Source organism: Somniosus microcephalus, chromosome 7 (assembly GCF_052327205.1).
Source record: "Somniosus microcephalus isolate GS21.2 chromosome 7, FLI_Smic_1.0, whole genome shotgun sequence".
NCBI lineage: Eukaryota > Metazoa > Chordata > Chondrichthyes > Squaliformes > Somniosidae > Somniosus > Somniosus microcephalus.
Genome location: NC_140993.1, coordinates 150269804 through 150294380, shown reverse-complemented (window position 1 = coordinate 150294380; position 24577 = coordinate 150269804). Strand labels below are relative to the sequence as shown.

The 24577-nt window shown below is 43.5% G+C and overlaps 1 protein-coding gene across 6 annotated transcripts in view; it reads left to right on the top strand.

Annotated features, from left to right (window-relative positions):
• Positions 1–6711, top strand: part of mybl1 (MYB proto-oncogene like 1) — a 119185-nt gene extending 112474 nt beyond the window's left edge. For all 6 annotated transcript variants that reach the window (XM_085993082.1, XM_085993085.1, XM_085993086.1 and 3 more), the window contains one exon: positions 3572–6711. In XM_085993082.1, the coding sequence (XP_085849208.1) occupies positions 3572–3697 (126 nt within the window). In that variant the 3' untranslated portion in view covers positions 3698–6711. The remainder of the gene's footprint in view (positions 1–3571) is intronic.
• The last annotated feature ends 17866 nt before the right edge of the window (positions 6712–24577 follow it).

Below are 24577 nucleotides of genomic sequence, written 5' to 3'. Positions count from 1 at the left end.
AGCAGTTATGAAAGGGGGGGAGGGACAGTGCTAGAGGAAAGGGAACCATGGACAGTGTCAGCTAGCATGATGGCCAAGAGAGCAACTTGAATGGCCAGGGGTTGAGTGTGGTGGGGATCAAGACAGCAGGAGTTGGGATTCATGAGGAGCTGAATGTGGAAAGAGCATGATGGGAGATGGCAGAGAAGTTGCAGCGTGATGGGGTTTGAAGTCTAGAATCAGTTGGTAATACGCTTGTTTCTGAGTTAGAGGGATGTGGGTTCAAGCCCCACTCCAGGACTTGAGCTCATAATCTAGGCTGACTGTACTTAATGGTGTAGTGTGTTGTTGGAGGTGCTGTCTTTTGGAGGATATGTTAAACCGAGGCCATGTCTACCTGTTCAAGTTGATGTAAAAGATTCCATGGTACTATTTGAAGCCAAGCAGGGAGTTCTCCTGGGGGCCTGTCCAGCATTTCTAAGAATGTGATGAGCTATATAAAGGCAAGTTTTCTACCTTTTATCTCCTTTGGTGTTAGAGGTGATGGGTGGGGGCATGGGGAAAAAAGGGTTTGAGGGAGCAGTTAGTGATGCAAAAAAAGATCTTTGGATTGTTCTTGCCTTCCAAAAAATATATATTCCACTGAGGGGGAAAAAAGGGTGTAAAAGAAAAGATAGCCATCCGTGGCTAAGTAAAGTAATTAAGGATAGTATCCGACTAAAAACAAGGGCATATAAGGTAGCCAAATCTAGTGGGAGGATAGAAGATTGGGAAGTCTTTAAAAGACAGCAAAAAATAACTCAGATTGATTAAGAAAGGGAAGATAGATTATGAAAGTAAATTAGCAAAAAATATAAAAACAGACAGCAAAAGTTTCTATAGTTATATAAAAAGAAAAAGGATGGCTAAAGTAAATGTTGGTCCCCTTAGAGGATGAGACCGGGAAATTAATGGTGGGAAACATGGAGATGGCAAAAACGCTGAACAATTATTTTGTATCAGTCTTTACGGTAGAGGACACTAAGAATATCCCAACACTGGACAAACAGGGGGCTCTGGGGGGGAGGAGCTAAATACGATTAAAATCACTAAGGAAGTGGTACTTGGTAAAATAATGGGACTCAAGGCGGATAAATCCCCTGGACCTGATGACTTGCATCCTAGGGTCTTGAGGGAAGTGGCGGTAGGGATTGTGGATGCATTGGTAATAATTTTCCAAAACTCCCTGGACTCAGCAAAGGTCCCGGCAGATTGGAAAACTGCTAATGTAACACCCTTATTTAAAAAGGGTAGTAGGCAGAAGGCTGGAAACTATAGACCTGTTAGCCTAACATCTGTGGTTGGTAAAATGTTGGAGTCCATTATTAAGGAGACGGTAACGGGGCATTTGGATAAACATAATTTAATAGGACAAACTCAGCATGGTTTCATGAAGGGGAAGTCATGTTTGACAAATTTGCTGGAGTTTTTTGAGGAAGTAACATACAGGGTGGATAAAGGGGAACCAGTGGACGTAGTGTATTTAGACTTCCAAAAGGCATTTGACAAGATGCCACACAAAAGATTATTGTTTAAGATAAAAAAAATCACGGGATTGGGGGTAATATTCTGGCGTGGGTGGAGGATTGGCTCTCTAACAGAAAGCAGAGAATTGGGATAAATGGTTCGTTCTCAGACTGGCAACCAGTAACTAGTGGTGTTCCGCAGGGGTCAGTGCTGGGTCCCCAACTCTTTACAATCTATATTAACGATTTGGAGGAGGGGACCGAGTGTAACATATCAAAGTTTGCAGATGATACAAAGATGGGACGGAAAGTAGTGAGTGAGGAGGACATAAAAAACCTGCAAAGGGACATAGACAGGCTAAGTAAGTGGGCAGAGATTTGGCAGATGGAATACAATACTGGAAAGTGTGAGGTTATGCACTTTGGCAGGAAAAATCATAGAGCAAGTTATTATCTTAATGGCAAGAAACTGGAAAGTACTGTAGTACAAAGGGATCTGGGGGTCCTGGTGCACGAAACTCAAAGTTAGTATGCAGGTGCAGCAAGTGATCAAGAAGGCCAATGGAATGTTGGCTTTTATTGCTAGGGGGATAGAATATAAAAACAGGGAGGTATTGCTGCAGTTGTACAAGGTATTGGCGAGACCGCACCTGGAATACTGCATACAGTTTTGGTGTCCATACTTAAGAAAAGACATACTTGCTCTCGAGTCAGTACAAAGAAGGTTCACTCGGTTAATCCCGGGGATGAGGGGGTGGTCATATGAGGAGAGGTTGAGTAGATTGGGACTCTACTCATTGGAGTTCAGAAGAATGAGAGGCGATCTTATTGAAACATATAAGATTGTGAAGGGGCTTGATCGGGTGGATGCGGTGAGGATGTTCCCAATGATGGGTGAAACTAGAACTAGGGGGCATAATCTTAGATTAAGGGGCTGCTCTTTCAAAACTGAGATGAGGAGAAACTTCTTCACTCAGAGGGTGGTAGGTTTGTGGAATTTGCTGCCCCAGAAAGCTGTGGAAGCTACATCATTAAATAAATTTAAAACAGAAATAGATAGTTTCCTAGAAGTAAAGGGAATTAAGGGTTACGGGGAGCGGGCAGGAAATTGGACATGATTCTAGGTTCGGAATGGTCATGGCCCTGTGGGTAGTGGAGTGGGCCCAGGGGCCGTGTAGCCTGGTTCTGCTCCTACTGTGTTCTAATTCTGTGTTAGATTCCAGGAGATGGTTTTATTCCTGTTCCTGGCTGGGGTAGAGATCGCCTTTACAGAAGGTAAGTACTGTAGAAAATATAGGGACAGAGTGATCTCCTGGACGAGTTTCAATCGCCTAGATGGGTCGGAGAGGAATTTCCCAGATTTTTTTCTCCCAAATTGGCCATTGGGTCTTTTATCTGGTTTTTCACCTCTCCCGAGAGATCACATGGGCTCGGGTGGATGGAGAGTGATAGAAGATTTGAGGTTAGGATCAGATCAGCCATGATCTTATTGAATGGTGGAGCAGGCTCGAGGGGCCGATTGGCCTATTCCTGCTCCTATTTCTTATGTTCTTTGATGATCCTGGAGCACCATGCACTTTTGACTGAAAGGAGAAAGAAGTAGTAACACTTGATGTGGTTGAGCCAAATCTGGCAGTGAAACAACCAGGCCGGATGTATGTTTAAATTTGCAGTCATCTGACTTGAGGGGATACACCATAGATAACAAATGTAACTTTACTAAACTATTTATGCAAAAAAATGATTGATTGTTCTGGTTAAGAATAAAGATGACTTTACGAATCGGGTAATCTAACCTTGCTGTATTTCATTGGCCAAACAACATTAAGATATTCCTTAATGTATTTAAACACTGCAAGATTACCTACAAATACAGCACAAATGTACATTTCTGTTCGGAAATGATTCAAGAATTTGTCCTGATGCAATTTTCTTTTGTTAAACATTTTTCAAAAACCTAAATTATTGGAAAAATGAAGTCAGTAAATTAATCGATAACTACTCTGGTTGCTTCTTAAGTTACCACAAGAAATTTTGAGGCTACTTTTTTCCAATTTATGATGTATTTTATTTTGTATGATACACAGATGAGCAGTGAATGGGAAGCAGTAGCTTGTGGGAAGACGGAGGATCAGCTAATAATGACTGAACAGGCTCGGAGGTACCTGAATGCGTATAATGGCAGCAACACAAGCAGGACTCTGATCCTGTAACTGGCCACTGACTAAGGAGCACTATCAATATACACTAAAATTGATTCAGATCATTTTGAGCTGATGTCTTTTATCATAAACTTAGCTCGTAACCCACCTAGGTGTGATTTCTATGAAGAGGTTTGAGTCTGTTTAAAATTCTGGCATGTAAAAAAAACCTAACCAAAACTAAAATGAAGCTGCTTTTGCTAAATGTAATATGTGCTAATATAGTAGCTTATATTTAAAGCTATATGAAACACGATGGATGGAAAGGTAGAGAAAAGTACTGTCTAAGTTGCACTCTTTGTCTTTGATATGCTGTAAAAAGAACAGACTAAATGCTATTGATGGATATAATGCCATATAATGGGTAATTGTCATGTAGTTATATTTTTGCAACTGATCCAAATTGTTAACCAAATATTGTGACCAATTGGGATTTGTTGCTTGTAAGCAAGCATGAAAAATTAAACCAGCTAATATCAGATATTTGGCAATGACAAAACCAAGATAATTTCCTGTTGTATGGTATGGTATGCTTTATTTTGAACATATGTTAATATATGATCAAATAAATGTAAGTGAAGCATAAAACCAAGTGTTTTTATAATGTAAGTAAACAGGATGAAGAATTTTTTTATTTCACAATGGTGAAATACCAGTATTTAACACAAGTCTCTGAAACGTGAGATAGTGTTTTGAATGTATTGTATGTAGAAGCAGGGAAAAGTTGTAAATTGGGAGGAAAGGGTACGTTTTCTTTAAATTATTTTCAGCTCTAATGCTTAATAGTATTTATGTGCGTGGATCGAGCACCTAGGAGCCACTGTTAATTCCTGTTAAATGATTACTGTTGGTCACGCATTCCAAAATATGCACATCTGTTTTAACAGATGAAGTTTCTTCATATTTAGATACTTAACAAAAATGTAAATATCTTAAGATATACCATTAAAGTGTATTGGTTGATTGGGGGCAGGAGTTTGTGTTCACTTTCAGTCGTCTCCATATTCCATAGATTACTTGGATCCAAGTTATGAGCAGACGGAGAAAACTTTCCTAATCTCCCTTTGCACAAAGTAACTGTTGATGAACCATCCTGCTTGGAACTGCTCTTGTATTGCTTCCCACCTTCTCTCCTAGAGTGAAGCACACAAACTTGTATCCTAAGCATTTTACAGTAGCATCTGTCTCTGTAAATACAGATGCGTTAATACCATTCCACTTCCAAATCTAGTCACAATCGCAATATCATTATACTCCGCACTTAAATGTTTAACCAATAATGGATGTGTACATGTACTGCCTTGTTAAATTGAAAATTGACTAAACAACCAAAGGACATGAAATATTGTTGTCAGTGCTCTGGTCTGCCATTCTATTTTTTAAGCAAGATATTGCATGCAAGTCCATTATTAGTCAGTTGCACCTTAAGATCACAATTCATAATTATCCAGTTTTTCATAAAATATATACTTCCACAAGTGTACTGTAAACAAAGATGTTCTATTTAATACAAGAAGCATTAACTCCACAAATTGCAATCTACTTTTGTGAAAAGTGTTGCAGTTTTGGGAAGGGAGTAAAAGCCCAGAAGATGTTGTCATTTTTTTTTTGTTTTCATGGCATCACATCCAATTGGTATCACTTTCATGGCATAATGATAGCATCATTATCATTACATTATATATTTATAAATAGCGATGAGAGGGAACTTTTGCAACAACTTTCGAGCAGTAATAAAATTATATATATTGTGCTATAACTTCAGCTGACAGTAGACAATCTTTTAAATTCAATATCAAATTAATTTGATTTTGGTTATCTTCTGCATACTTTGGTTGTGCAAACCTAATTAAATGGACATGTTTTATCTGTCAGGTTAAATTGTTAGTGCATATGTTCATATTGCCTTGCCTTGCCTTATTGTGGTTTAAGCAACTAAAATGACATGCCATCTTCAATAACAGAGGTTTCCTCAACTCAATTTATGGTATCACCATATTGGAGGGAAAAAAAATACCCTTTGAACTCAGTATTGAAGTATTTTTTTCAATTCAGTTCGTTTACTTTTTTTAAGAATTATACTTAAAACCAAGCAGTCTACTTTATGTTAATTTTAAAGTATCTCCGAAGAGAGGAACACATTGTGAGAGTCTCAAAATGGTAAAGAATTATCTCCCAAACTTAAAATGAACCTTTGGTTCCATACACAGGTAAAACATTGGCTTCAGGTTGCCTGAACTTAGATATTTGCACTTTTATTTTAAAGAAATGTGTGTATGCTTTTTTTTTCTCTTTTTTTTGTGAAGGTTTTAATTCGTTCTTTGGATCTGCAGAGTACAAATGTGTGCATGGAGATGTAGCACTGACATGTAAAAAAACAAAACAAAATAGTACATAGTTATTAAATAGCTATAAAATATTTAGACACCCTTTCCTCTCCTGAGTTGTACTGCTATGCACAATAGCAGGATATGCTTGCTGCTACTGAGAGATGGAAAAGGGAGCATCTGATGCACTGTGTATAGAATGTACATAGTTTGTATGATGGAAACAGTGATTCTGTAACATTTAACAGCTGTTTATGTGTGAAGGTTCTATCTCGCATGCTGTGTTGGCTAAGCACATTTTAATTGGACACTTTTTGAAGGTTGTGTTTTTGTTTTTTTATTTTTGGTGTGTTTTTTTAGGTGGTTTTGTTTCTGCAGGGTTGAAGTTTTGAATGTCAAATACATGTAGCAGTTATATAAATCCTGCAGTTGCTCTGATTACGTAGTCTCTATGGATTTACATAACACCATTTTTGATTATATCAGTCTTGCATTATTCACGGATGCTGCATAAACACTGAAAGGTTGTTTAGTTATGCCATTATACTGCCATATGGGTTAAGCTTTTCTGCAGTGATCTGTCACACATGTGTTTTAGTATCCTGGTGCATGTCCTTTCTTTGCCATGATCAAAAAAGGTACACCAACTGCCTATGTAGAGCATATGTATGTTGTGTCAAAATAAATTGCTGTGTGCTATCATGTAGTTGTGTAACCTTTTTTAAAGTTTTTATTTTAAATCCTGGTTATCTCAAAAATAAAACAAAATGAAAAAGAAATAGCTGAAATCAGAACAAAAAAGATTAATTAGTAATTTAGTGGGTGAATGAGCCCAAAGACCCAGCATATTGATGCACTGATTCACTCACAGGATACAGGCTTCTCCTTCTGCTAGTCGCACACCATGAGTTCTATATCTACTGAAATTATCTAACAGATGAGATGAGGTCTTTTTTCCATAGAAGGGCAATTTCATCACACTGGACTTAAGTACTTCCTCACAACCAAGTCAAGTGGCAGCCTGGCAATGGGCAGTGTGATAACCTGGTAAATAGTCGAAGTGTGGTGGTAAACCAAAAAGATGTAGAAAATAAATTGTAAGACAGACAAACTGAATAGTTTCATTTGGGGAGGAGAGAACTAAGTCGGTAATTTTATTTTATTAAAGAATTTGAAAACGTGCATCACCCAGCACCACTTTTTAAGTCTGAAATTAACTTTACAGAGCAGAAGGTTCCAGATTCATTTCCAGGTCTGCTGAATTTCTTGATCCCAGCATGTAGTAGTGAGGACACAACTGGTTTTGGTGTCCCCAGGCTAGGGAGCAAATCAACCGGTCTGCTCTTAATTAAGCTCTAATGACCTGTGCTGCAACGTGTGCATGTATGAGCCTTGAGGGCATATGTGATTGGTCTCCGTTTTGATGCCCACTACTGTCAAATAGCCTATTGACACTTGCTGCTTTGGCTCCAAGATGAAAAATTACTGCTTAGAAGAGTTATACTAGAACCATACCCCAGTGAGAGTTGCTCTTCAGATGAGGGTGGAAAATCAGGACTGAATAAAGTTTAAAGAATAATCATTTAAATGTTTAACTTTTTGAATATTTTGTCAGATATGCAGAAATATTTACTGTGTATCTGCTTGGCTTGATTAACAGCACCCTGCTTCTGAGCCAGAGGTTCATGGGTCAAGCCCTGCAATGAGCGAGCACATTATCCAGATTGACACATGTGTAGCACAAGGGAAGCGCTGCATTGACAGGGGTGCTGTCTTTTGCATAAGCCATTAAACTGAGACTGCACCTGCCTGTTCAGACGACACTATTCGAAGAAGAACAGAGTCCTTAACCACCACCATCAAAGCAGCTTAACCAGTTAATTATCTGATTACAATTTTGTACAGTTGCTTGTCTGTGCCAAGACAATAGAACTCATTTTAAAGAAGCCATTCAGGCACAAATTGTATAATACAAATTCATGGGGCTCAACGGAGAAGACCAAAGTGGGGTGGGTGACATTTAGAATGAGCCAAAAGGCAGGAATGGTGATGGTAGGGTAAAGTGTGAGGCTGTGAAGGGGAACAGGAGGAAGAGGAGTGCAAAAGATGAAAGGGTGAAGATAAGGTTGTTGGAGCACCAATGGTAGATCACCCAAAGGAACAAACTGCATAAGTAGCAAACAATGACAGGATGGGACAGCATCCTAGGATATCATACCCAACAATGGTGATTTACTGCAGACAACAGAGACACAAACACTTGGGGGTAAGGCAACAGCATGAAGAGACAGTGACATACCCAGCAACACAAAAATAACACTATCTGGCAATTTACTATGAGCAATGCCACGGGAGAGCCAATGGTGTTTAAGAAATTTTGATCTTGCGCATCAGATGGTGCTTTAGACATTTCACGGATTACCTAATTTTGAAGGAGAACTTTCTCTTGGAAAACGAGAGTTGCAGTAGAATCAGAATCGTACAGCACAGAGCAGGCCATTTAGCCTGTCGTGCCTGCACTGACTCTTTTTGAAAGAGTGGTCCAATTTAGTTCCACACCCCAGCTTTTTCCCCCATAACCCTACAAATTAGTCCTCTTCTAGTACATGTCCAATTGCCTTTTGAAAGTTTGTATGGAATCTGATCCTACCACCCTTTCTGGCAGTGCATTCCAGATCTTAATATCCTGTGTGAAAAAATTCTCATTTCCCCTCTAGTTCTTTTGCCAATTATTTTAAATCTATAACCTCTGGTTACCGACCCACTTGCCAAAGGAAACAGTTTCTCCCTACTTGCTCTTATCAAAACCCCTCATAATTTTGAATACCTCTATTCGGTCTCCCTTTAACTTCTCTGCTCGAAGGAGAACAATCCCAGCTTCTCCAATCTCTCCACATAACTGAAGTCCCTCATCCCTGGTAGCATCCTGGTAAACCTCCTTTATGCCCTCTCCTGGGCCTTGATATCCTTCTTAAAGTGTAGTGCCTAGTATACAATACTCCAGCTGAGGCCTTACCAGAGATTTGTAAATGTTTAGCATAACTTCCTTGTTTTTGTATTCAATGCCCCTATTTACAAAGCCAAGTATCCCATATGCTTTAACTGCCTTATCAACTTGCACTGCCACCTTCAGAGATTTGTGAATATCTACTCCCAGGTCCCTCTGCTCTTGCACTCCTGTCAAAATAGTACAATTTAGATTATTCTGCCTCTCCATGTTGTTCCTTCCAAAGTGCATCACTTCACACTTGTGCGCATTAAATTGCATCTGCCATGTGATTTCCCAGTTCACTAGTCTATGTTCTCCTGAAGTCTGCTACTATCCTGCTCACTATTTATTACATTGCCAAGTTTTGTATCATTTGCAAACTTTGAAATTGTACTCCCTATACCCAAGTCCAAGTCATTTATATATAACAAGAAAAGCAATGGTCCTAATACCGATCCTTGGGGGACCCTCCACTGCATACTTCTCTCCAGTCAGAAAAACATCCATTCACCACTACTCTCTGACACCTATCCCTTAGCCAATTACATACCCAAGTTACCATCATCTCTTTAATATGTGCTTCTATTTTACGAATAAGTCTGTTATGCAATACTTTATCAAATGCCTTTTGAAAGTCCATATATACATCTTCTGCATTACCTTCACCAACCCTCTGTTACTTCATCAAATAACTCAATCGGGTTAGTCAGACATGATTTGCTTTTAACAAATCCATGCTTGCTGCCCTTATTAACCCATCCTTCTCCAAGTGAGAATTAATTTTGTCCTTGACAATGGTCTCTGGTAGATTTCCCACCTCTGATGTTAGACTGATTGGCCTGTAGTTATTAGGTTTATCCCTCTCCCTTTTTGAACAAGGGTGTAACATTTGCAATCCTCCAGTCCTGTGACACCACTCCCCTATCCAAGGAGGATTGAAACATTGTGGTCAGAGCTTCTGCTATCTCCACCCTAGTTTCCCTTAGCAACCTAGGATGCATCTTATCTGGACTGGGTGACTTGTTAACTTTTGAGTGATTCCAACCTATTTAGCACCTCCTTTCTATCTTTTTATCCTATCCAATATCTCTACTCCCCCACCTCTACTGCAGCGTTAACTTCATCCTCTTTTCTGAAGACAGATGCAAAGTTACTCATTCATGACTTCAGTCATGTCCTCTGCCTCCACAAGAAGATTTCCTTTTTTATCCCTAATCAGCCCCGCCATTCCTTTAACTATCCTTTTACTTTTTATAGGTTTATAAAAGATTTTTGGGTTCCCTTTTAAGTTACCCACTAATCTTTTCTCATCCTCCCTCTTTGCCCTTATATCCATTTTTCCCCCAATTTCTCCCTGCACTCTTTATATTCTGCCTGGTTTTCGATTGTATTTTGTACCTGACATTTGTCTTAAAACTTTTTCTGTTTTATTTTAACTTCTATTTCCTTTGTCATCCAGGGAGTTCTAGCTTTGGATGCACCATCTTTCCTCCTTATGGGAATATGCTTGGTTTGTACCTGAACTCTCTGCCTTGAAGGCCTGCCATTGCTCATTTACTGTTTTCCTGGCCAATCTTTGTTTCCAGTCTACCTGTGCTAAATCCCTTCTCAAATCATTGAAATTGGCTCTCTTCCAGTGGGGTATTTTCACCGTTGATTTCTCTTTATCCCTTTCCATAACTACTTTAAACCTAATTATATTATGATCACGATTACCCAGATGTTCTCCCACTAAAACATGTGCCACTTGCCCTACTTCATTCCCCAGAACTAGATCCAGCACTGCTTCATTTCTCCTTGATTAAGGAAGTTTTCCTGTACACATTTTAGGAATTCTTTACCCTCCTTGCCCCTTTACTCTGTTTTTCCCCCCAGTTTATATTAGGGTAATTGAAGTCCCCTACGCTTACTGCTCTATTATTTTTACATTTCTCTGAAATTTGCATACAGATTTGCTCCTCTATCTCTTTCTCACTATTTTGGGGGTCTATAGTAAACACCCAGTAATATAACAGTTCCTTTTCTGTTCCTTAACTCTAACCAAGTAGATTCAGTCTTTGAACCCTCAAGTATATCGTCCCTCTGTAGAACTAATATCCTTGATACTGCCACTTCCTCCATCCCTGTCTTTCTTCCTTCTGTATCCTTATTTGTGAAGAATGCATCAGCACGAATTCCTCTGTAGGTTACTTATTATCCCATTTAAAGTAAAGGTGTTAATAGAGTGTATAATCTCAGATGATCGCACTAGCCCATTAGTTCTATATATCATTTCGGAGTAGTTTTGACGCACAAAGTCCAAATTTGGATGGATTGTGTATGATCGTCAGAATGAGTGGGCTGATGAGCTGAAGTCCCTTTTCTCATTCTGCACTTTATTCTGTTTGTTAATCTGGATGATTGTGAGAGTGAATGACTTTTGGCCCAATATTTCTGAACTTCTGCTGCTGCCACCATTACTCCTTTGTTGCTCCGTTCACCTGAATCTACTTCTACATGGATAGGGGCAAAAGCCACCTGTACTTTATCACACCCCTGTTCATGAGCCTCTGCCATTGCTAATGTACAGGCAATTTCACATGGGAGGTGAAGGGAGGGAATTGAGACGCTGAGTTCACGTCTACAGAAAAAGTACAGAGACAAGATCGGACACAAGGGAGAAATTCAGTTGGAGAGAGAAGTTGAGACAAGGAAAGATAGAGATAAAATTTCTATATAGCAAGAAGTTAAGACACATGGAAAGTTAGAGATGTTCAAACAGAGAGAGAAACTCAGGCACACAGAGAGTTCACGTGTGTAAGGAGAAGGGACAAGAAAAAGGCCGGGCACATTGGGGGAAAGAGAAGCAAGATGCATGGAGAGGGTGAGAAAGAGGCAAAAAGAGTTAGAAGAATATTCAGACACTGATAGACACAGAAACACAGATGGAGAGAGAAAAAAAATCAGATATATATTGTTTATTATTTATTCATTTTCGGGATGTGGGTGTCGCTGGCAAGGCCAGCATATATTGCCCAGCCCTAGTTGTCCTTGAGCTATTGTACTTGTATAATTAGAGTAGAGAATCAGACACAGGACAGCGATTGGTTTTGGTTCTTTGCTGTCAGATGGATTTGCACAAATGAGTTACACATACAAATATGAAAATAAAATAATTTTGCTCCAACAAAATTAGGCCTCCATCGTCAGCTTCTGAGTAGAATCAGAGTTGTTTACACAGCACTGTTACACCGAACATAGAAAGAACTTGCGTTTATATAGTGCCTTTCATGGGAGTGCCTATGCCACTAGGGGTGCATTGCTGGCCCCTGCCAGCCTCAAGAGGCTGCAAAATGCAACACTGGTGGCCAGGACAGGGGTGGATGTTTTGGCCCCCAATTAGCCTATGCCCCCAGCAGCCCCTGTGCCAAGGGGTCGCTCCGAATTATGTCCTTAACTCCTCTTTAATCAGGATTGTGGCCTGGACCCTCTGGTAGGGCCCATTTCTGCCTATCAGGAGACTGTGCCTTCACTCACTCAGTATCCTGGTCTCTAGACTTACACCAGGTTCCTGTAAGGCCAAAGATTTAAGAACTCCCAGCTTAGGGAGTCACTGCCCTCAATCCAGCTCCCTCCACATCAGTGGCCTTGTATGGAGCAGGCAGAGGCTTCAATCCCAAACAAGTTTGGAACCCAGCATATCTAGTTCTGGTGAAGTTTGCAGCCATTCCACCGGACTCTGGCTAGTGGGAGCTTACCAGATCGGCTGAGCAATTACAGGGCCATAAAGAAATAAAAGACTCCAATTTTCCCCCAGTGGCTCAGTGAGTTTATCCAGTGAGTAACTAAGCCCTATAGAGGCTGATGTGTAGAATTATCTGTAACTTAATTTTGTTCACAAAGACCAGAACACTTGGTGTGACTTGTATTGGGCCCACATACAGGATGAATGATCGTAAGACCAGCAGATAGCAGATGAGTTTACTTAGCATATCAAAGTGCCACAGAGTAACACCCTTGGCAGCACATCTGACTATGGTGGACAATACAACAGCTGCCACATTTAGTTGGTCAGCAGTACGTCCTGATGAATTGATGATTCATTCCAAGGCAGTTCAGAATATTTTCAGGACATGGGTTATTGATCGATTGAAATGTTTGCATGTGGAAACTGACCCCATGCCTGTGGATAAGATTGCCTAGGGACAGTGTGTAAATGAGGAATAGGAGGGGGCCAAGAATGGATCCTTGGGGGGTCTCTGGAGGCAACAATGTAGGGCTGGTAAGAGAAGGCATTGCTGGAGATGTTATGGCTAGGATCTGATAGGTAAGAGTGAAATAAAGAGCAGTCCCACTGAGCTGGACAATAGAGGAGAGGCGTTGGAGGAGAATGTTGTGGTTGACCGATTTGAAGGCTGCAGAGAGGTCGAGAAGGACGAGGTGGGATAATACATCATCATCACAGTCACAGAGAATATTGTTTGTGACTTTGGTTAGATCCATTTTGATGCAGTGGGGAGACGTGAAAACCTGATTGGACAGATTCAAACGGAATAGCAGGGGAGATTGATACAGATCTGGGAGGTGAAGATACGGTCAAAGACTCTAGAGGAAAGAGAGGTCAGAGATGGGGTGGTAGTTTGCAAGGACAGAGGGTTGAGGGTGGCATTTTTGGAGGGATGGTAACAGCGGTTTTTGTTTCTCAGTAAATATATGTCAAGTTCAGTGAACATCAGAATCACCAAAGAACAACTTGAGTAAAAGCCCACATTATTCCATTTCAAACATTCCAGTCAAGGAAACATTCATACTGTACAAAGTTAGTATTGTTTCACTGCTGTTATTGTAATATTCATATAATTGATATTCATTGGCAAAACTTAACTGCCTAAGTGAAGTCTACATTCTCTTACTTAGCCTACACATACAATTTAGAATAATTCATAAAAATAAATTGACAGCTTAGTACCTTGGCCGAGGGTGGGGGAGGGGGTCACTCTCTGTTCGAGAGGGCGCGAGAGTGGCCATGCGCCATGATGGTCTGCAACTTGGTCAGGCAGACATGCAGGCTTTTCCATAGATGCCCCCAAACTGTACGGGCTGTTTGTCACACTCTAAAATGACTGCTTGAACTACTGACCTGAGCTACTAAACTGCATTTGTAGGCAGGCCCTCTGAGGTCGAAATGCCTTTTTTTAGAATTCCACCTGCACTTGCTCTTCCCCATTTGTGCTCTGTGCTTCACTAAGTGCTCCCTTCTGCAACTCACTAACTGGCCTGCACCCGGTTCCCACAGTGCATATATTAGGGCTGGTCCTTGCCATTGCAGGAATGTGTGATGCAGGGTGTTGTAAGCTGCCTGGCTGAGCTGGTCATCGGGCTCTGCTGCCTTCTCCTTTTGGGTACCTAGAGTAACAGAAGGAGAACATAGTTTAGAATGCTAGCAGTAAGACACCCCTTAAACAGCTTTTCTTACATTCCCCAAGCAGCCTCCTGTGAACACATCTCACAGCATGTACCATGTTCACCTTCGTGACCAAAGACAAGACTGAAAGCCTGAGGTTAGTTTGGGAGCGAAACCGTTAAGGGAGAAGAAGTGGCAAGGTGTGTGGAGTCAGATCCTTTACATCATCACTTACTGCAAAATGCACGAAGGCCAACTTAAGATCATGCATCACATGTGCCGTAACCCGCATAAACTCCACAAATTTCCATACCCGAGGACTGGCGGCGGGGCTGTGGCCAGAAGGGAATCCTCCTACACACATTCCAGTCACAAGCCCAGGAACATGACTAGCCTTACAATTCCCGAGGACCAATTCAATCCTTGCTGGGTCTGCCCACTGTAGAGAAAGGGCCTCCCACAACAAGCAGACAAGCAAAACTGTTACTACTAATTGCTGTAAGATACATTCCTCCCCCACCACACTACTCTGGCAAAGTGTAGCCCTCCCCACAACAAACATATGGCTGAAACACATGTAGGACATATACCAATCAGAACAGGTGATGTTCAACTTTCACCTGGAACTCAGGAAATACTGAAAGGTCTGGGGATCATTCTTAGAGATTCAGTCAACACAAAATTCCTCCCCGAACAGGCCATGAGGAGCTTCAACCGCAACTAACATGACCACTAATATGTAGGACCTCCTCCTCCCACCCCTAAGGCAAACTAATGCTCAGAACCCACAACCAAACAAATGGCCTCATTTCCTCTCACTTGCATTACTCCAGAGACCCCTGGATTTATTGATGCATCTCTCCAGTAATTACCATGAAATCAAAATGTACAGTGGCTTCATAAAATAAACTCGTCAATCTCCTGTGCTGTTGCACACAGTAAGTTAAACCATATGGTCAATCTCTTCCCTGTCTCTGATGTCTTTTTGTTACTGTTTCTCTCTATCTCTCGACTTCTGCTTCTGTTGCTCTCTTTCTCTTCTGCTTCGCTCCCCTTAACTCTTCTCTTTGCTTCTTTCTGTCTGGGAAAAACCTACAACCCTCCCAACACATTCCGGCCGTAATTCTGGTGGAATTGCGATAAAAAGGCTGCAAATTACGCAGGGTGTTGACCTTAGATTGGAGTTTCCTGGGTGACCTGTTGGGGGTGGAACCTTTGCACAACCCAAACAAGATCATCGATGCAGGAGACACTGAGCGCAGGGGCAGGATTCCCTACATCGGGAATTTCTGCATCTCCAATCCTCCTGGTGTTCGTCAGTGACAAGGCCAGGCATACCAGCCAGCCAAACAGGGCATGTGGGAACCACTTGGGGATCCAATCATTAACACTGAGATGTTAATTAGAGGACCTTGCATTAATTTTGACAGGGTCCGTGCCAGAGATCCTGAACTGGCACATCTCAGCGCTTATGCTGGAATGTAATCTGCTGCCCAGATTTACAACCTCTCTATCTTTTTCTACTTTCTTTTCAGGTGGCAGATGGTGTGTTATAGCATGGTATGGCAGAGAAAGGAGCCACCAACAGTGGCAAGCTATAATTGGGGTAGGAATTGTGGGGAAAATGTAGCCCTCAGTAGCTCTTTTCCCATCCCCTCCCCCAATCACGTGCTTCCCATCGCATCCCATACCACTTCACCTTCCCCCCACCAATTCTGCTTCTTACTGCCACTAACTCTATCCCCCTTTTGATCTACCCACGCAACCCCTCTATTCTCCTTTCCACTTTGCTCCACTGTCACCTGCCTTATCTTTAACCTTGCATGGGCGAATCTGTGTTAGGCAAGGTGTGACAGGCTTGACATTGAAAACTCCTATTACAATGCCCCTACAGGTGCAGCAGGTACTATCTTGGGTTTACCCATCGGGACAAGCTTCAGGGGAAAGTTTTTAATGAAATACATATCACAGATATGAAATTTGATTTTGCAAACCTTTATTATGGAGAAAAAATCTACAAATTCTTTAAAACGTAACTAAAGCATTCTATAACTGAAAGAAGTAACAAACCATTTCCCCCCCATAAATTAATAATCCCCCATCAAGGTAATAAACCTCATAATACATGAACCATTGTAAAACACAATGACCCTAAATTTGCGGTCAGCAACAAAGCGTTAGCTGCTGACCCTGAAGTACACACCACAAAGGGATCTCGCAATCCCTGTGTTGAGAACTTTGGGTTTTTCAACCTTGCATTCAATTCAACGAAACTTAATGGGGATTCCCTTGTGTGAACTGCTGTGATATCAACAGGCTGTCTAAGCAGCCAATCAAAAGGCAGAATTCTCACAGACAGCAAACAAGGAAATGAGTAAGCTCTTAAAATTCAAACTTTTTAAAATAGTTAGAGCAGAAGAAAGATTGGGGTTCTCACATGGGACAAAGGCACAGCTAAAATAAAGATGCACAAACTTTAAAAAAGTTTCTTAAAAATTTAAACAAATTTCATACTGCACAAAATTAAAATTAGTATTCCAGGCCCTTAACATTTGTTTAGCAGTCAAAACGCTGTTAAAACCCCAGTTACACCTAATCCTTTTGGGTCTAACTTTCAGTCGGGTGTTTAACAGCGTACTTACTGTGGAAGAGCTGAAGCTTTCGTCAGTTTCAATGATTTACGAGATTTTACTGATTTCCAGCTCAGCGTGTGTGTGTGGGGTGGGACAACACAGCCAGTTTCGGAGCTGTCATTGACAGACTGGAACTTTGGGATTTCTGCATGCACTTGCGCATGCGTCAAATCCCGACGTTGTGGTCAGTTTCAAAGGCATACACCATCATACTGACTGCAAATTCAGGGCCAATGTATCGAACTAAAATATCAAACTGGCTGTAATCATTTTCCATTAATAGTATAAATTAAGCTTAAAGAATTGAAGTTTAATAGATCATTGACCCGTTGTAAAATAGTGAATAATACATTCCATTAAGTTGATGCAGTTTCAATATTTTAGACCAGTTCTAATGGCATACAATATAGTTTTATAAAATATTTATTTTTACTTTGTCCACACAAAGTTCTCAAAATTCTGTATTTATGATTTTAAAAATACAAATGTTCCATATTGTCAAAGGTTCAGAATATCTAAGAATCCCCCCACCCACAAGACACATGAAATAAAATAGGCCATTAACTTGCAAACAAATGTAAAGGATGTAGGAATTAACGAATTCCTACGAATAATGGAGATCGACACAAGAGAACAATCAAACAGGTCTTTACTCAAAGGAGAGGCCACGAGGACTCACTGGGCAGTCCCGTGGTTTGCGACGTGACGTCATTGCGTTTGCCCGCGTTTTCCCGTGCTCTTAAAGGGGCCATGCCCCGTACATGCAAACTCTATATACAAAACACAGTAATGCCTAACACAATGGTACAGATTTAGGCTGGTGTTAGAACATCGTTAAAGAGAATTATATACAGTTAGCCAGAGTCATTCAGTGGTTCTGCCACATGCGCCCCCCCAGAATTCGCTTTAATGGACAAAGTCAAACGGTGAGGGGGTCTGACAAGCCTGTCAGAACGACTCCTGTACTCTCGAGGCGGAGGCTGCTGGGCGGCTGGCGGTCTGGCGAGGGTCGCACTTGGTCTGCCGTAACGACGACGGGTGACCGACCCCGTCTCGGCGGTTGTGCTGTTTCGACGGGGCGGTCGAGGTCCAAATGTGCTAGCTTTAAGCGGTCGACCGAAATGTGGTCCGGTTTACCACTGACATCTACCGTGAAGGTTTTGTCCCCTGCTTCCAACACGTGGAAGGGACCGGTATATGGGGCCTTCAGCGGATCCCTATGTACGTCATGGTGAATAAAAACGTATTCAGCCTTGTGAAGCTCCGTGGGAACGTGTGACCTCTGCGGCCCGTGGTGCGAAGTGGGCACCGGTGCGAAACATCTGGCCGCCTCTTGGTGACTAGCAAGCTGGGCAGACGTGGACCATTGCTCCGTCGATGTTGGTAGGAAGTCCCCAGGGACCCGCAGCAGCTGACCATGCACAAGCTCCGCTGATGAAGAGTGAAGGTCTTCTTTGGGGGCCGTGCAAAGGCCCAACAGGACCCACGGTAGCTTGTCTGCCCATCCAGCGTCCTGGAGGCTGGCTCTCAGGGCGGCCTTCATTGACCGGTGGAAGCGTTCGCAGACGCCATTCGCCTGTGGGTGATAGGCTGTGGTGCGGTGTAATTTGACACTGTAGTATCTGAGTATCAATAATACACGGACTGCAGGAGAACAATAATAACAGGTATTTACTGAACAGAGGGTAAACTTAAGACTGAAGTACAGAAGCCTACTATGGCTTTATATACAGGTGTGGTCACTGCCGGTACTGCAGTATAAAATCAGTTCTCTCTTAAAGGTACATACACAACAATTCCTCCCCTTTTAGATAAACAGTACATAGCATTCATTTAACAACTAAATAATAACTAATTACAATTACAATTTTCTCTGTACTAGATACATCAACTGAAATAATCATTTATAAGTTCAGTCTTTGAGGCGGCTTCCTGATCCTGACTGGATAGCGCCTTTCTCGAGTATCCTGTTCTTGCGGCGGAGTCGATTCTGGCTCATTGTCATTGCTTGGTTCGTCAGCTTCCAATACCACTGCTTCTGAGGTAGACGCAATCTGTACTTCGGGTTCATTACCAGGTGCACATGCTCGTGGTATGGGTTTGGCTTGTTCCTGTGACTCTAGAATCTGGTCAGCATGGCGTCTCATGATGCTCTCTCCAACGTCCACTGTGTACATTAGTGGTCCCTGCTGTGTGCATATCGTTCCTGGCTGCCATTTTTCTGTTCGGTAGTCGCGGGCCAAGACTGGTTGCCCTATCTTGAAGCTCCTGGTTGGCTTCTCATTGATGTGCTGGAATTGCTTATCCTCAACATCTCGGTTTGAGCAAATCCAGGCGACATCTTAGCCTTCGGTTGAAGAACATTATGGCTGGAGCTTGGTTGGTGACTGCATGTGTCGCATTCCGGTAAGCAAACAAGAAATTATCCACCTTGTGTTGTAGTGGTATGTTGTTGTTATACATCGCCTTTATTGCCTTTTTAAAGGTCTGAACAAACCTCTCAGCCAATCCATTTGTGGCTGGATGATATGGGGCAGATGTGTAATGTTTCACCCCATTATTCCTCAGAAACCTCCGGAAATCCTCAGACACAAACTGTGGCCCATTGTTGGAGCAAATCTGTTCTGGCAAGCCATTCCTGGTGAAGATGGTCCGTAGGACTGCAATAGTTTTCTCCGTGGTGGTGGAGGACATTTTGATGACCTCTGGCCATTTCGAATGGGCATCCACGGCGATTAGAAACATTGAGTCCATAAATGGACCAGCAAAATCAATGTATACCCGTTGCCATGGAGATGAGGGCCACTCCCATGGGTGTAGCGGGGCCTGTGGTGGAGCGTTTTGGACCTTCTGGCATCCTGTGCATCTCTTGGTCATATCCTCAATTTCTTTATCGATTCCCGGCCACCACACAAACACCCTGGCTAGGCTCTTCATTTTTACCCCTCCCAGATGACCCTCATGAAGCTCATTGAGCACTCTATCTCTCAACTTGGGTGGAATTACCACTCGGGATCCACACATCAACGTCCCTCGGCACACTGACAGCTGTTCTCTCCTTGGCGAGAATGCTGGCAACAGTGAGTCGCCATGTGCTGGCCATCCCTTCATCGTCAAATCATAGACCCGAGAGAGTGTCAGGTCATTTCAGGTTCCCTTCTCTATACTTGAGTTTGTAACAGGTAGACATTCGACTATGGTCGAATGGAATATCTCAACAGGGTCCACTGCAGGTGCTTCCTCTACCGTAGGCAACGGTAGGCACGACAGCCCATCAGCGTTTCCATGCTGTTTCGTACCTTTGTACTCTATGTCGTACTGATGTGCCCCTAGAAAAAGTGACCATCTTTGCAGCCGTTGCGCCGTCATCACCGGAACGCCCTTCTTTGGGTTAAAAATGGAGACCAGGGGCTGATGATCAGTCAGTAGGGTGAATTTCTGACCGTGCAGATAGTGATTGAACTTCTTCACCCCCCACACCAGGCTGAGGGCCTCCCTGTCAATCTGGGCGTAGTTACGCTCGGCTGAGGTTATCGAGCGCGACGCAAAGGCTATTGGCCTCTCTGAACCATCAAGGAATTTGTGTGACAGCACCGCTCCAATGCCGTAGGGAGACGCATCACATGCCAACCGAATCGGTAGTGTTGGATTGTAGTGGGCCAATACTTCTTTTGAAGTGATTAGGCATTTACATTTCTGAAAGGCACGCTTACACTCATCACTCCATTTCCATGTTACTCCAGTTTGCAGCAGGGCGTTCAGTGGGTGCAGAATTGTAGATAAATTCGGCAAGAGCTTATGATAGTAGTTCACCAACCCGAGAAACGACCTCAGTTGCGACACATTTTCCGGTGCTGGAGCCTTGACTACAGCCTCAATCTTGTCTGGCGACTTATGCAACCCTTCCTCATCAATCATGTGGCCACAATACGAGATTTGTCTCCTGAAGAACTCGCATTTGGGGCGCTTGGCTCATAGCCCATATTCTTGTAATCTAGTGAGCACCTGCTCCAGGTTGGCAAGGTGTTCACTGTCATTTTCGCCTGTAACCAGGATGTCGTCCAAATAACACTGGGTCCCCGGGATCCCTTGCAGGACTTGTTCCATCGCCCTCTGCCAAATAGCCGGGGCTGATGCTACCCCGAATACCAGTCGATTGTACTGGTAAAGGCCTTTGTGAGTGTTTATCGTGAGGTATTTCCTGGATGCTTCTTCCACCTCCATTTGTAGATACGCTTGGGCCAGATCAATCTTCGTAAAGCGTTTCCCTCCAGATAGTGAGGCGAAAATATCTTCTATCCGTGGAAGTGGATATTGTACTGTGTGCAGGACTGGGTTCACAGTTACCTTGAAGTCCCCACAGATGCGAACCTTCTTCGGCTCCCCAGGCGTGCTGCTCAATGATTTCTTCATTACAGGAACGATGGGTGTGGCCCACTCGCTCCAGTCCACCTTGGACAGCACACCCGAATGCTCCAGACTCTCCAGCTCTGCTTCAACGGCTGGGCGGATCGCGTACGGTACCGGTCTGGCCTTAAAAAATTTGGGGTTTGCGTTATCTTCGATTTTTATCATTGCCGTTACTCCTTTTAGAGTCCCAAGTCCTTGTTGGAACACCTCTTTCGCGTCAGTTAGAATTTTTGACAGTCGTCCAGGTGTGACGTCATCATCCTTTTTGTCAGTCACAGTTAGCGCCTGAATGGAATGGCAATCCAATTGTATTTTTCGGATCCATTCACGTCCCAATAATGGTGGTCCTCCATCTTGTATTATATATAGATACGGTTTCTGTGTTTCCTTGCCGTTGTATTTAACTGGCACCCTTATTTTTCCTCTGGGGTAGACTTTTTGCCCCGTGTATGTCTTCAATACAATGGACGTGTCCTTCAAGGGTATGTGTGAGAATAGCCGCTCATAGTCTCGTCGATTCATGACAGTTAGGGCTGATCCTGTGTCCAATTCCACCTTTACTTGGGACCCTGCTATCATGAGGGTGACCCAAATGGTTCGGTGATCCTCCTTTGTGATCACGTTGTGTAACTTTAGACAACTTAGTCTCCTGCTCTCAGAGTCATTATCACTCTCCTGATCTTCCGAACTACTGTCTGTCATTTTTTTTACTTTCTTGTACTTTTCCTTAGTAGTTCTTTTAGTGTTGGTTTTCTTTCCCGACCTGCAGACTCTTGTTATGTGTCCCATTTTCCCACATTGCCTGCATACTTTGTCCTTAAACCAGCAGTCCTTCTGATCATGGGTTGTTCTGCCGCAGCGATAGCACTTTTCTGCTCCATACGCCATTTTGTTAGCGCTGTATTCTTGTGGTTTCTGTTGTATTTCCGCAGCTCCCCGTGCTGCTGCTTCGTAGGATACTGCCACGCTGAAAGCCTGTTCTAGCGTCAGGTCCTTTTCCGAAAGTAGTCGTTTCTGGGTTCCTTCACTCTGGAGCCCGCAGACAAACTTATCCCTTAAGGTGTCTGCCAGTCCTGCTCTGAACTGGCAGTGCTTCGATAACTTGTGTAGTTCCGTAAGATAGTCAGCATTGCTCTCGTCTTTATGCTGGTTTCTTTTATGGAACTTGAATCTTTCTGCTATCAGCAGCGGTGTAGGGTTTAGGTGTTCCTGTAAGATATTAACAATCTCTTCAAAACTTTTCTCCATTGTTTTAGCTGGGGTAATTAAATTCCGCAATAGGCCGTACGTTCTCGCGCCCATCAAATTTAATAATACCAACGCCTTCTTTCCATCGGCCACCTCATTTGCCTTGCAGTACACTTCAATTCTTTCCACATACGTGGTCCAGTCTTCTACCTTGTTGTCGAAAGCAGTGATACTGCCACTCTTCGGCATCTTGGGTGATTTAAAATGGCGCCTTTTTCTTCTTCCCCAATGGATTAAAATGGCGCCTCCCGCGCTTTTCCTTCTTCCCCAATGGAATAAAATGGCGCCTCCCGCGCTTTTCCTTCTTCCCCTTGCTGCCACGCTGCTCCTAGCGTTCTACAGGGTAATGGCGGCGACCCGCGGCTTCGGCGGGTCTCACTTTTCCTTCCCCTCGTTTTATTTTCTCTACGCTGCCCGGTTCTTGAGCACCGACCATGCCCTGTGCGCTCCACCCTCTCTCTCTCTCTTTTCCTCCCGACAACGCTGCACAGCCCCTTTGCAGAGCCGCTCGATCGAGCTCGAGCCCGCCGCAGTCCGGAAGGGTCAGCGCACTACCTGCTACCAGCACGATTTGCTGGAACACCTTGACTGGGGAGCCAAGCCCAGCTCTCCACAGACTCCCCTGCAATTCTCCGAACTCCGATGGATCCTTGGGCGGTTGCCCGCGGTCGACGCCCGTCACTCTGACTTCGACCTCCAAGAAGCTTCTTCTCAGGGAAAGATCCCCGTGAGGTGATGCAGTACTGCAGGTAAGTTCGAACCTGCACGGACTGCAGGAGAACAATAATAACAGGTATTTACTGAACAGAGGGTAAACTTAAGACTGAAGTACAGAAGCCTGCTATGGCTTTATATACAGGTGTGGTCACTGCCGGTACTGCAGTATAAAATCAGTTCTCTCTTAAAGGTACATACACAACAGACACCGAGTCCTTGGGCCACTGCATTCCAGAGTTCGGAGGAAAACTGCTGTCCCCTGTCTGACGAAATATCGGCGGGTACTCCGAAACGGGCGATGCAGGAGGAAATGAACGCCCTGGCCACGTCCGCCGAAGTAGTGGATGACAGGGCGACCGCCTCTGGCCATCTGGTGATGCGGTCAACCATGGTGAGGATGTGTGAAAAACCATGGGAGGGTGGGAGTGGTCCTACCAGGTCCACGTTGACGTGATCAAAACGTCGCTCCGGAACTGTGAAGGCGGCCAACGTAGCTTTGATGTGGCGCTGTACCTTGGCCTTTTGGCAGACCACGCAGGTGTTGGCCCAGTCGCGGACATCTTTATGCATGCCATGCCATACAAATTTCGCTGACATCAGTTTCTGAGAGGCCTTCATTCCAGGGTGTGACAACCCATGTATGGCGTCGAACACTTTGTGGCGCCAGACGACCGGCACGACAGGGCGAGGATCCTGTACGGAGACGTCACACAACAGCATGGTACCTGCTGAATGGAACTTGACGTCGGCCAACTGGAGGCCAGTGATGGCCGTTCGGTACGCTTGGACTTCCGGGTCTGAGGCTTGGTCTGCTGCCATGAGGGCGTAGTCGATGCCCAAATGAACCGTATTGACGATCACGCGGGAGAGGCAGTCTGCCACCAAGTTGTCCTTACCGGCCACATGTCGTATATCCATGGTGAATTCGGATATGTAGGTCAGTTGACGCTGCTGTCGGGCTGACCACGGTTCTGCGGTCTTGGACATTGCAAAGGTCAGCGGCTTATGGTCCACAAAAGCGGTGAAAGGACGTCCTTCCAGAAGGAACCGAAAATGGCGGACGGCAAGAAAAAGGGCGAGCAACTCTCGGTCGAACGTGCTGTATGCTCTCTCGTTTTGCCGTGGTTGACGGCTGAAGAATGCCAACGGCTGCCACGTCCCGTTCACCCACTGCTGTTGCACGGC